This window comes from Nesoenas mayeri (assembly GCF_963082525.1).
Source record: "Nesoenas mayeri genome assembly, chromosome: 23".
Taxonomy (NCBI): Eukaryota; Metazoa; Chordata; class Aves; order Columbiformes; family Columbidae; genus Nesoenas; species Nesoenas mayeri.
Window position 1 is genome coordinate 5,704,837 of NC_137574.1, and position 13,321 is coordinate 5,718,157.

Consider the following 13,321-nt stretch of genomic DNA (forward strand, 5'->3'; position numbering starts at 1 on the left):
CTGTCCCCAGGACCCCCAGCTCCCTTTCCCCTACGCTGCCCCATTGACCACGACTCTCTGGCTTCTTCCCTTCAGCCAGTTCACAGTCACCTCACTCCCTGCTCATCCAGACCACACTCCCTCAGTTCAGCTGTGAGGATGTTGTGGGAGACTGTGTCAATGCCTTACTCAAGTCAAGGTAGATCACGTCCACCACTCTGCCATCATCCATCCATCTTTTTGTGTCCTCATAAAAGTCAATGAGGTTGGTCAAGCACGACTTGCCCTTGGTGAAGCCATGTTGACTGCCCCTAATGACCCTCTTATCCCTGATATGCCTTGAGATGGCACCAAGGAGAAGTCGTTCCATCAGTTTCCCAGGGATGGACGTGAGGCTGACCGGTCTAGAGTTACCCAGGTCCTCCTTCTTGCCCTTTTTGAAGACTGGAGTGACATTTGCTTTCCCCCAGTCCTCAGGCACCTCTCCAATTTCCCAAGACTTGGCAAAGATGATGGAATGTGGTCCAGCAATGACCTCAGCCAGCTCCCTCAGCACCTGTGGGTGCATCCCATCCAGACCCATGGATTTATGGATGTCCAGATTGCCTGACTGCTCCCTAACCCAGTCCTCATCAACCCAGGCAAACTCCTCCATTGTCCTGCCTTCCCCTGGGGCCTCAGCGGTGCGGGATCCTCAGGACAGACTCCAGCAGAGCAGTGAAAAAGCCCCAGGAAGCCGGTGGAACAAGAAACCACAACACCAGCAAGTAAAAGGACTCACATGAGAACCTCTGATTTGGGGTTTCATCCCATTCAAAACCACAATTCTCCCATCCCCCTCCAAAGTTACCTATTTTAATTAAGCACAATAAATGAAATCTCCATGATGGCATCAGGATAAATACATGAACATACGTGTACTGGCATGTTAAAATAGTCCGACTTGAACGCATCTGCCATTTCTCCGAACGTGCGAAGTGTGTAGTCTCTCGCTGCCTGCTCAAAACCAAACGCTTCTTGAGGCTTATTGCACTCCTGCAATGGAAAAGGTGATTATTTCTATCGTGAATTAATAAGACAATCTGTGCTCAGGTGTGACACAAATGGGCTCGAATTACAGCACTGGCCAGGGGAGGAAGGCAGGACAAACAACTGAAATGGAACGACTGCCCCAAGTCACACCCAAGAAGAAATTACCCTGCTTAATTTATCAATAAAAACACACTGATTTGGTGAATCTGCATAAGCATTGATGAAATAATATACCTAGTTTCTCCTTCCTATAGTAGAGCTAAGCAAAAAAAACCCCATGCATAAACCTCCACACTGACGCACCCAGTGAGACTCCAGTTTTAAATACAGAGGAAAGGTGCCAATTAAAATTGAATGTATTCTTTCAAGTTTTAACAATGCTAAGGCAGACCAATTTTTCGCTTCAAAACGTTAAGTGATAGCTTTGTCATTTAAAGCACGCTGAGCCTTTATTTTAGCTTTACCCTCTATCGCCTTGTTTGCACAACCTTAGGTAATAAAAATAGTTTCAATCCCTAGGATCAAGTTAAAAAACCAAAACAAAGACCAAAAATAACCTTCAGCCTAAATGTTATGGCTTGTCGAATTACCTGAGCCAAACACTGGGGACACCTCCAGTCCCCTTTGGGGACATCGTGGAGAGGCGGAATTAAGCAGAAGGTGTGGTAACTGTCATCGCAGCCGTCGCACAGCAGCAGCCGGTCCTCGTCGTTCCCGCTGCCGCACAGGAGACACACGTACAAATCCACCTGTAACACACCACAGGTACAAATCCACCTGTAACACACCGCACGGACAAATCCACCTGGAACACACCACAGGTACAAATCCACCTGGAACACACCGCACGGACAAATCCACCTGGAACACACCGCACGGACAAATCCACCTGGAACACACCGCACGGACAAATCCACCTGTAACACACCACACGTACAAATCCACCTGGAACACATAATTGCCAGAGTGGGAATTGGAGCACTGAAGGGAACTCCCAGTGAAGGAGCCGTTTGGTAACTCTGGGACGTTCGCCAGAGCTTATATTGATTTCCTCATTGAAAGGGCAATGAGACAAGCAAACGCAAAATACTTACACTAAAGTTTAAATACCCCCTCTCTGTAATTTAAGGAAGGACCACAAGAGCTGCAAGCCCTTCCATGTTATTTTTCCAAATGGCATTCAGCAGTCAGGACAACCTAAATCAGCCGCGCCATGGATTCGGCAGGTATAGTATAACATAATATACACCTGATGGCTCACAAACCCTTTTTCTGGTTGAGCGTCAGGCTTCTTGGACTTGCACACGTCATTCTCAGGTATCTATAATAGCTACAGGTGTGGATTAAAGAAAGAACAACTTTGGTTTTAGGAAGGACCCACGTAGTAGCGTGGGCAGAAAGAATCTCGGTATCAGCTTCTCAAAAGCGAGACAAAATAGCATCACTTTCAACTCAACAGGGTTGGGTTTTGAGAAGCATTTCAACAACGAAGCTGCCGTGTTAGTGCTGAAATCGCAGATGGAGGGAAAGCCAGAGCCAAGGCTCCTGCTAAACTCACGTTAAGCTCCCTTGAGGTTAAAGAGAGATCACAGCAGAACTGCTGCTATTCGGACTCTTTCAAAGTGATTATTTTGAGACTGCACCTTAGAGACAGACAAGTTACTGCAGTTATAGACAGCAAAACTTAACTATCCTGCTATTTTCAGCGTTCTAACGGCAGGAAGCTTTATGAGTACGTCTATTCCAGCAGGCACACATACGGCTTTGCTCGAACCACAGGGTCGCATTAAGAATACAAAAGAGTCCTTAGTGTGACATAAATGACATGAGATTTCCCATCATACCCAAGAGAAACCCAGGAGCACCTGCAATGGACACGAACCAGCAGGGCGGGGATACTCACAGCGTTAGTGGGTTTTTTAGATCGAACTTTGGATTTGTCTTTCTCTGGCTCGTGTTCTCTCTTCTCAGGAGGTTTCACTGCGCTTTGCATTTCCTTTTCTGCTGCAGCACAAAATAAAGATGAAGGTATTTCCAAGTGTTTCAATGCTTAGCTTGACTTAGTATTTACTAGTACTCTATGCTTTCCCTTGTTATATTTGATTAAGTTCTTCCCTGCCCAGCTCTCCAGCCTGTCCAGGTCTCTGATGGTAGCACAGCTTCCAGTGTCACCACCGCTACCAGCTTGGTGTCATCAGCAAACATGCTGATAGTGCACTCTACAATACATTGTAGTTGCTCTCTCACTGTCCTGGTTTTGTTAAAAACAAGTTTCTCTTTCAGTGAATTTTGCCTGTCAGCTAAAGCTTCATATTAACTGCATTTTCCTGGAGAACCAGACACATGTTTTGGTGAACATAGCAATGGAATGCAAACTTATTGATAAGCACGGATGGACATCTGGCGAGAGGGGCGACGAGAAATAGGTGACCAAGAAACCGACCAACTGTGTATAACATCCCATTCATGTGAATACTTCATATAAAAGTGGGAGATCACGGGGATCTCATCCCTTTTCCTTATGGCAACATTAGGAGAGGACCTTGTGAGTGGTCCCTGCGACCTGAGGCCAGTGACAGACTGAATCCAGCTCCGGTTGGCTGCAGAGTCCAGTCCAGGACTTCGGGTGCCGGCTCTGCAGTTGCTGGGACTTTCCAGATTGGTTTTGTATATTTTGTATTATTTTCTCTATTCTTATTAGTAGCATTAGTAAAACATGTTTAATTTTTCCAACTCTGTTCTCTCTGTCCTTCTTTCCCTCCCGATCGCCTGTGCTGAGTGGAAGGGGGAGAGGGAGGGACGAAAGGGGGAAGTGGGGGGGCAGAGGAGGTTGACAATACACCTGCCAGGGTTTGATTGTCACCCCGCAATCTAAACCCTCGACACTCACATAAAGAGCAACTCCACTAGCACGCCTGGCTGGCCTGTCCTTCCTGACAAGGACACAGCCATCCATGCCCACATTCCAGCCATGTGTGCTGTCCCACCGTGTCTCTGGAATTGCCACCAGGTCACCATCTCCTGCCCTAACACAGGTTTCTAACTCCTCCTGCTCATTCCCCGTGCTGCACACATTGCTGTGCAGGCATTTCAGAGACCCAGCTGAGCGCACCCATTTCACCCCAGGGTCTGGGAGGCCTCCCAGCCTTCATCAGCTCCAGAGTGCTGCCCCACAGATGCAAGCCCAGCTACCACCCCATCCCCTTTGAATTAACGGAAGTATTTCTTTTAAAAGCGTTTTGAATTGGTCCAACTGCTGAATTCAACTCTATACAAATTCATTGTAAGACCAAAGTAAGAGAAGTTGGATTATTGTTTTGTTTCTCTCACCGTTTTCACACTTCGGGGGTGCGCAGCCCATCCTGCGCCTCAGGTTATGAGTTCGGGCTTCTGGAGCATCGGATTCAGTTTTAATATTGGTTGCCTTAAAAAGAAATAATCATTAAAAACAATCAGTTAATGGCCTTAAACACTCTGCTTTTACACTTTATACTTACAAATAAATGACAGTCTGAATTGCTGACACATTGCATTCAATTATTACAAAATAGCAAAACAATTCAGTGAGAAATAACACAGAACAACCTGAAAGGCAATCCCACAAAAAGCCTGTGCCAAGAACGGTACCTCGGGTTCCGTTTGATTTCAGTGCAACTAATAAGAAGCAAAGGAGCGAGGAACTTCGGGTGTCATGGATTTTGTGAACACACTTCAGCCTGCTCAGCGGGGAACTCAGTGCACTGCGGAGCTTTCCACACGGAATCACATCTTCCTATTTAATTCTTGTATTTCTTCCCGAAGTTTTGGGACTGGGGGAGAACGATTCGCAAAGCCCGCGGCATAAAGCCACGTTTCTCCAACACTGCGCTTTTTCAGGCTAATTCCTTAAGGAAACGAGGTGTCACAACCACTGTCTTGCTACAAGTCAGTCCAGTCCCTGACTCCAAAGCTCCTTCACTTCTGGTGTTCTTGTTGTCCAAATAGGCGTCTCCACGAGACCAGGCAGAGGTCCCGTTGCTTAAGATACACAAGAAAATGCTGCTTGTACCCTTTTCCTTTAAAATTATTAACATTTTCTCTTATGTGTTTACTAAACAGCAGGAAAGAGCAAAGTGAAACTGAGAGCTGGGCGGGGGAAATGTAATGAAATAGAACAAGGGGAAGTGTAGAGTCTTGAATCTGGGCAGGAACAACCCCAGGTTCCAGTGTAAGTTGGGGAATGACCTGTTAGAGAGCAGCGTAGGGAAAAGGGACCTGGGGGTCCTGGGGACAGCAGGGTGACCATGAGCCAGCACTGGGCCCTTGTGGCCAGGAAGCCAATGGGACCTGGGGTGGGTCAGAAGGGGGTGGTCAGTAGGTCAGAGAGGTTCTCCTGCCCCTCTGCTCTGCCCTGGGGAGACCACACCTGGAATCTTGTGTCCAGTTGTGGCCCCTCAGTTCCAGCAGGACAGGGAACTGCTGCAGAGAGTCCAGCGCAGCCACCAAGATGCTGCAGGGAGTGGAGCATCTCCCGTGTGAGGAAAGGCTGAGGGAGCTGGGGCTCTGGAGCTGGACAAGAGGACACTGAGGGGGGACTCATTCCTGGGGATCAATATGGAAAGGGGCAGTGTCAGGAGGATGCAGCCAGGCTCTGCTGGTGACAACCAGTGACAGGACAAGGGGCAATGGGTTCAAACTGAAACACAGGAGGTTCCACTTAAATTTGAGAAGCAACTTGTTCCCGGTGAGGGCGGCAGAGCCTGGCCCAGGCTGCCCAGGGGGTTGTGGAGTCTCCTTCTGTGCAGACATTCCAACCCGCCTGGACACCTTCCTGTGTAACCTCATCTGGGTGTTCCTGCTCCATGGGGGGATTGCACTGGATGAGCTTTCCAGGTCCCTTCCAACCCCTGACACTCTGGGGTTCTGTGTACTTATCTTACACCTGCAAGCTCACACTTATCCCACAGGCTGCATTTTTTGCTAGTAAGTATAATTTACTACTCTTTCCTACACTTCACTTGTTTTCAAGGTTTTTAGTAGATGCCTTTGAAAAGCAAGAAACGCCAAACCAGTAACCATAAGAATGAACCTGGCGTTTGCAATTTAAGACAAATCCTTGTATATCTTGTTAAAGCAAAAAGTCGAGACGCATTAACCAAACATTCCTGCTTTGCAACCCGGTCAGCGCAAAAATCAACTGTGTGGAGCTTCAGTGACGAATAAAATTGATTTAATCAACTTGCACTGAAATGAAATAGAAACACATTAACAGATCTTAACTTTTAGAAATTGTTGTCTTAAGCGCTACAGCTCCTCCCTAAGTGAGTCCACCCATGTCGCTTCACTCAGCTTTAGCTCTATATGTTTCAATTCTATTCTTAATCAAGTCTTTTCTTGCCACAAAAATGAGGCGCATGACATCAGTGGTGCCCAGGGAAAGAGCTGACAGGGCAGTTCTGTGTTTTGGGTACGTGTGGGCTGTTGGCTTTCACAGCAATGACACGAACGTGAACCCTTTGTTAGTCAGTGTCACCTCACACCCTGTCAGACAGAATTTTAGTCTCTATTTGCCCCGCTGTTCAACTTGAAAGGACCCGTGAGAACCGGCATCCTTCAGCCGCAGAGACTTCAAATGGCAGCTTCCAGACTACAGAGGTTTTCTCAGAATTATAAACTCACTTGTAACTCAGTATTTGAGTGGAAAAACTTTAGAAAACCTTAATTGTAGCTTACTAACTAAGAGTAATTAAAGGCAGGATTTGCCACAACTAAGCTGTACTACTTGGTAGTAATAAAGAGTAAGACTAGAACAATGGGAGTTAACAGGGAGTCTGAAATGAACTTAAATAGAAATCTAGATTATAAACAAAGAGAGGCAATCGTGACCTTCCTAACCTGAGATGTCAGCGCTAATAAGACCCTCTCCTGGGAAACAGCCTCCCCTGCTCAAACAAAAGAAATAGTAAACTCAGGAGGGGACGTCAGTCTGAAAGGATCGAAAACACAGCAGAACAGTTTGCCAGCAAGAGACACGTGGTGATCTCCTAAAATATGGCTCAGAATCCCAGAATGTCAGGGGTTGGAAGGGCCCTGGAAAGCTCATCCAGTGCAATCCCCCCATGGAGCAGGAACACCCAGATGAGGTTACACAGGAAGGTGTCCAGGCGGGTTGGAATGTCTGCACAGAAGGAGACTCCACAACCCCCTGGGCAGCCTGGGCCAGGCTCTGACACCCTCACCCTCAACAAGTTGCTTCTCACATTTAAGTGGAACCTTTTCTGTTCCAGTTTGTACCCATTATCCCTTGTCCTACCATTGGTTGTCACCGAGAAGAGCCTGGCTCCATCCTCCTGACACTCCCCCTTTCCATATTGATCCCCAGGAATGAGTCCCCCCTCAGTGTCCTCTTGTCCAGCTCCAGAGCCCCAGCTCCCTCAGCCTTTCCTCACACGGGAGATGCTCCACTCCATTCAGCATCTTGGTGGCTGCGCTGGACTCTCTGCAGCAGTTCCCTGTCCTGCTGGAACTGAGGGGCCACAACTGGACACAAGATTCCAGGTGTGGTCTCCCCAGGGCAGAGCAGAGGGGCAGGAGAACCTCTCTGACCTACTGACCACCCCCTTCTAATCCACCCCAGGTCCCATTGGCTTCCTGGCCACAAGGGCCCAGTGCTGGCTCATGGTCACCCTGCTGTCCCCAGGACCCCCAGCTCCCTTTCCCCTACTCTGCTCTCTAACAGGTTGTTCCCCAACTTACACTGGAATTATGCTTATCCAAATAAATATTATTCCTTAAGCACATGTAAGATTAATCCCGTTTGACTGTACACCACCATACTGACTTAGTTATGCAATTTTTTCCTTATGTTATCTGCTGAACATATGGAGAATTGATAGGACTCAGTAAAAACGGAAACACAACAATGCTTGTGTTTCAACAAACAACTTCTGTGCTGTAACATCTGGCTGAAACTCATGGAAGATTTACAGAAACCTCCCAAGACACTTAAAGAACAGCTCCTGTCCTCCGGGAAAACAGCAGAGATCAAAGCTGCAAAACACAAGCTTCACTTCTATAATTTGTCACCTGTATTTTAATCTATGAGCCCCACATTATTTGTAATTATACTAAACACACTATTACAACGTACACACTCGTAACTACTGTGTAAGTGGAACAGCTCCAGCAGAAAAGCCTTTCAGAACTCCCAACCACAGCAACACTTTAAATTATCACACAACCCTCACCACACTACTTATAATTTACACATTTACGAGTATTTAGGTATGTTAAGCAATGACAAAGTTAAACAGCTTATACATTTAGCATATACATTTAGCGATCTGATCGAAAGAACGTCTGTCCCGTGACGTTAACTGGCCCCGGTTGTGCTGCGTCGCCGGGCAAACGGCCATGGCACGAGGATCCCACGCAGCATTCACCTATCAAGACGGTTTCTCTCACCTCTGCTCGCAGGCGTTTTGCTCGACGGGCGGGCGGACAAGTCTCAGACGGCGGAACCGACTGTCTCTGCGGAATATCATGGGGCTTGTATTCCTTGTCCTTTGTGTCACTGGTGAGATCTGGCTTCTGCAAACACTAGAGACACACAATTCGATCGCTTAATTTCTGCTTCTAATGCAAACTTTGTGTAGAACAATTTCCTGGTTCGCGTGAAGAAAATAGACAGGGTTTTAATAATTACTGCGCTGAGTTAATAAACATAGTATTGATGACAACAGTAACATGACCTATATGAACGAGTCACAATTGTCATATCAGAGATGGACCTACAACCATATGTGAATAAAGTACTGTTGCATTTGACAAAACGACAAAGGAATCTTCACAGCGAGTCTGAATGTCCGTTATCGTGATGCTTCAATAAACCGCAGACAGAAGATACAAAAAGGCAGCATTAAAGTGGGCAGTAAGAGGTCAACTTGAAGACTGATTCTAAAACCTTCCCTTTTGATTAAAAGCTTATCTACGGCTTTCCGAATTCACAGAATCACAGAATGGACTGGGTTGGAAAAGCCCTCAGAGATCATCAAGTCCAACCCTTGGTCCAACTCCAGTCCGTTTACTAGATCATGGCACTAAGTGCCATGTCCAATCTCAGTTTAAAAACCTCCAGGGCCGGTGAGTCCAGCACCTCCCTGGGCAGCCATTCCAATGCCTGACCACTCTCTGCACAGAATTGCTTTCTAATCTCCAGCCTAAACTTCCCCTGGCAGAGTTGCAGCCCATGGCCCCTTGTCCTATTGCTGATGCCTGGGAGAAGAGCCCAATCCCACCTGGCTACAACTGCCCTTCAGGTAGTTCTAGAGACTGATTGAGAGATCGCTTCCATTGACGCCGCAGGTCGCGTCTTGTCACCTGTGTGCCACAAAGCACGAAACGCGGACTTTGGAAACATTCCATCAATACATCAAAACTAACAGGCTGGCTGCTAAACTAATTGCACTTCAATTAAGTTGAATATAGCTTACCAAGAGGCTCGCTCCGGACTGGAATAAGTTGTAAGGGTACAGAATGCGCTCGTAATGGGCACGGATGTGCGAACCCACGGCTTTGCCAGGAGCGAATCCCATTCTTGTGGCTATTTTGGTCCATTTTCTGTCCTTGCAAACGACATCAAATCCTCCTTCTTCTGCAACTAGCTAAAAAGTGAAAACAAAATGGTCATATATATTTAACACTAAAATTATTAGCATTTAAGGAAAGTACCGCTAGTTTAAAAGAAAAGACAGCGCTACAAACGCTATTTAGGTTAGAAAAACAGATTTAAAAATATAAAAAACACAACAACAAAACCACAAAAATTGTTTAAATGCAATAATGGAAACATGTACCATAACACCTGTTCAGGAAGCATAAACTTTTGGAATTGCTTTACAAACAAGTCGGCAACTTTAAACGCCCGAGCAGTAATGTAGTCCACTTGGGAGAATTTGGCTGCACTTCGCCACGCCTCTACTTTGTATTCCAATCCCACTTTCTAGCACAGTACAAACAGTTCTCATTGGAACAAGTGCTATGAAATAGTTTGTATTTGGTTGATGTTGAGTCTAACTAAAAGAAACAGAAAGAACAGATCCTGGGAGTCAGTGAATTCCATGCCCTATCAGAATACAGAAACTCCTCACAGAATCCCAGGATGTCAGGGGTTGAAGGGACCTGGAAAGCTCACCCAGTGCAATCCCCCCATGGAGCAGGAACACCCAGATGAGGTTACACAGGAAGGTGTCCAGGCGGGTTGGAATGTCTGCACAGAAGGAGACTCCACAACCCCCTGGGCAGCCTGGGCCAGGCTCTGACACCCTCACCCCAAACAAGTTTCTTCTCAAATTTAAGTGGAACCTCCTGTGTTCCAGTTTGCACCCATTGCCCCTTGTCCTGTCACTGGTTGTCACCAGCAGAGCCTGACTCCATCCTCCTGACACTCCCCCTTTCCATATTGATCCCCAGCAATGAGTCCCCCCTCAGTGTCCTCTTGTCCAGCTCCAGAGCCCCAGCTCCCTCAGCCTTTCCTCACACGGGAGATGCTCCACTCCCTGCAGCATCTTGGTGGCTGCGCTGGACTCTCTGCAGCAGTTCCCTGTCCTGCTGGAACTGAGGGGCCACAGCTGGACACAAGATTCCAGGTGTGGTCTCCCCAGCGCAGAGCAGAGGGGCAGGAGAACCTCTCTGACCTACTGACCACCCCCTTCTAACCCACCCCAGGTCCCATTGGCTTCCTGGCCACAAGGGCCCAGTGCTGGCTCACGGTCACCCTGCTGTCCCCAGGACCCCCAGCTCCCTTTCCCCTACGCTGCTCTCTAATAGGTCATTCCCCAACTTATACTGGAACCTGGGGTTGTTCCTGCCCAGATTCAAGACTCTGCACTTGCCCTTGTTCTATTTCATTACATTTTTCTCTGGAAGTTTAAAGTCATTGGATATTTCCTCCCATATTTCTAAGGAAAAAATGTTTTCCTCACTGCTGTCACTATTCAGAAGGTTCCTTCAGCTAAGCTTAAGTTTATTCTTGACCAGTTTCTATCCAAGTTCAGCTTTAAAGAAGAGTTGGATATTTAATTTTATCTTCTAACTCACATCAAAACACCCATATTTCCTATTATTTTGTCACATTAGCTATATTAGGTTAAACAAAACTATAATTTTTCCAGCTCAGATACACTCCAAAATCTCCTTTGGGCAACCACGATACCATCCCAGAAACTAAGATAACACAACATTTTAGGAAGAGTTTATCCCTTGCAATAGTCTTACTCTGTTAAGCTGAAATAAATCCAAGATCTTCCTCTCTACGTGAGGAATTTTCAGTGTGCATCCTTGAAGCTCCCAAAACTTTGCAATCTGGTCCAGAAAATTCAGCTTGACACGAGTTTGAGCCTGAAAAAGAAAGAAGAAACAAACAAAAACTGCTTGTAACTGCAGGTGAAGCTGTTGTATCCCAGCGGTTATTGTGCTGCAGCCCCAGTTCCTTGTCTGGTTATTCTCTCTCTAATGTAATTCTGCATTTTCCCCTTACATTGTATGCAGACAAAAAATCCAGCCCTTCCTCAAGTAATTTTTTGTTAATTTTTGCTGCATTTAGAAAAGTACTTTCTGAGAACAAACAAGCAATGAGATATTATGGCTGAAAACTAACTGAACTAGCAGCATGGCTTGGATTTATTACATTAATAAATGTAATCGTTTATTATGATTTTATTACAAATAAACCATAAAGAAAACAATGGTTTTCACAGAACCCCAGAATGTCAGGGGCTGGAAGGGACCTGGAAAGCTCACCCAGTGCAATCCCCCCATGGAGCAGGAACACCCAGATGAGGTTACACAGGAAGGTGTCCAGGCGGGTTGGAATGTCTGCACAGAAGGAGACTCCACAACCCCCCTGGGCAGCCTGGGCCAGGCTCTGACACCCTCACCCCCAACAAGTTGCTTCTCATATTTAAGTGGAACCTCTTGTGTTCCAGTTTGCACCCATTGCCCCTTGTCCTGTCACTGGTTGTCACCAGCAGAGCCTGGCTCCATCCTCCTGACACTGCCCCTTTCCATATTGATCCCGAGGAATGAGTCCCCGCTCAGTGTCCTCTTGTCCAGCTCCAGAGCCCCAGCTCCCTCAGCCTTTCCTCACACGGGAGATGCTCCACTCCCTGCAGCATCTTGGTGGCTGCGCTGGACTCTCTGCAGCAGTTCCCTGTCCTGCTGGAACTGAGGGGCCACAACTGGACACAAGATTCCAGGTGTGGTCTCCCCAGGGCAGAGCAGAGGGGCAGGAGAACCTCTCTGACCTACTGACCACCCCCTTCTAACCCACCCCAGGTCCCATTGGCTTCCTGGCCACAAGGGCCCAGTGCTGGCTCATGGTCACCCTGCTGTCCCCAGGACCCCCAGCTCCCTTTCCCCTACACTGCTCTCTAATAGGTCATTCCCAACTTACACTGGAACCTGAGGTTGTTCCTGCCCACATTCAAGACTCTACACTTGCCCTTGTTCTATTTCATTACATTTTCCCTGCCCAGCTCTCCAGCCTGTCCAGGTCTCTGATGGCAGCACAGCTTCCAGTGTCACCACTGCTCCCAGCTTGGTGTCACCAGCAAACCTGCTGACAGTCACTCTATTCCCTCGTTCAAATCACTGATGAATATATTGAATAATCCCGGCCCCAGCACTGCCCCTGAGGCACTGCACTGGATACAGGCCTCACCTGACTCTGCCCATTGACCACGACTCTCTGGCTTCTTCCCTTCAGTCAGTTCACAGTCACCTCACTCCCCGCTCATCCAGACCACGCTCCCTCAGTTCAGCTGTGAGGATGCTGTGGGAGACTGTGTCAATGCCTCACTCAAGTCAAGGTAGATCACGTCCACCGCTCTGCCATCACCCATCCATCTTGTTATGTCTTCATAAAAGTCAATGAGGTTGGTCAAGCACCAACAAATCAAGCCCCCAAAAATACACCCCAAAAAAAAGTGGTTTCATTAGACCTTTCCCCTCCCAACTACATTGTTTCATTTTTATGGCTGTAAACCAGTCAGGACAGGGAAAGCCGACTGGTTTGTTTGCACAGCAGTTCACACAGCAGGACAATTGGACTGTAGCTGTGTTGAACAGTAGTAGCTTAGACTTTTACACATTTAATTGTTATCACATTTTCTCTTTTTAAGGTAAAAAAAGGCCATGCCTATTCAGACTGGCTTGCTTTGAAGCTCCTAAGAGAGCTCTGAACCAGCTCACATCCACACAGATCTTTATTTTTTAGCATCCAAAGCCAGTGTCCAAGCCCATACTCTGTGGCCAGGAAGCCAATGGGACCTGG

At 47.2% G+C, this 13,321-nt stretch overlaps 1 protein-coding gene across 3 annotated transcripts in view; it reads right to left on the reverse strand.

Moving 5' to 3' along the window:
• Positions 1 to 13,321, reverse strand: part of KDM5B (lysine demethylase 5B) — a 57,767-nt gene that overhangs the window by 29,994 nt on the left and 14,452 nt on the right. Inside the window, exons 3-9 of one of the 3 annotated variants that reach the window (XM_080358378.1) lie at positions 11,266 to 11,388; positions 9,483 to 9,653; positions 8,455 to 8,589; positions 4,342 to 4,435; positions 2,915 to 3,012; positions 1,602 to 1,760; positions 895 to 1,014 (exon numbers count right to left, since the gene is read on the reverse strand). In XM_080358378.1, coding sequence (XP_080214504.1) covers positions 895 to 1,014; positions 1,602 to 1,760; positions 2,915 to 3,012; positions 4,342 to 4,435; positions 8,455 to 8,589; positions 9,483 to 9,653; positions 11,266 to 11,388 — 900 coding nt within the window. Of the gene's footprint in view, positions 1 to 894; positions 1,015 to 1,601; positions 1,761 to 2,914; positions 3,016 to 4,341; positions 4,436 to 4,638; positions 4,667 to 8,454; positions 8,590 to 9,482; positions 9,654 to 11,265; positions 11,389 to 13,321 lie in introns of those variants that run through there. The other 2 variants (XM_080358377.1, XM_080358379.1) reach the window with 2 other exon arrangements.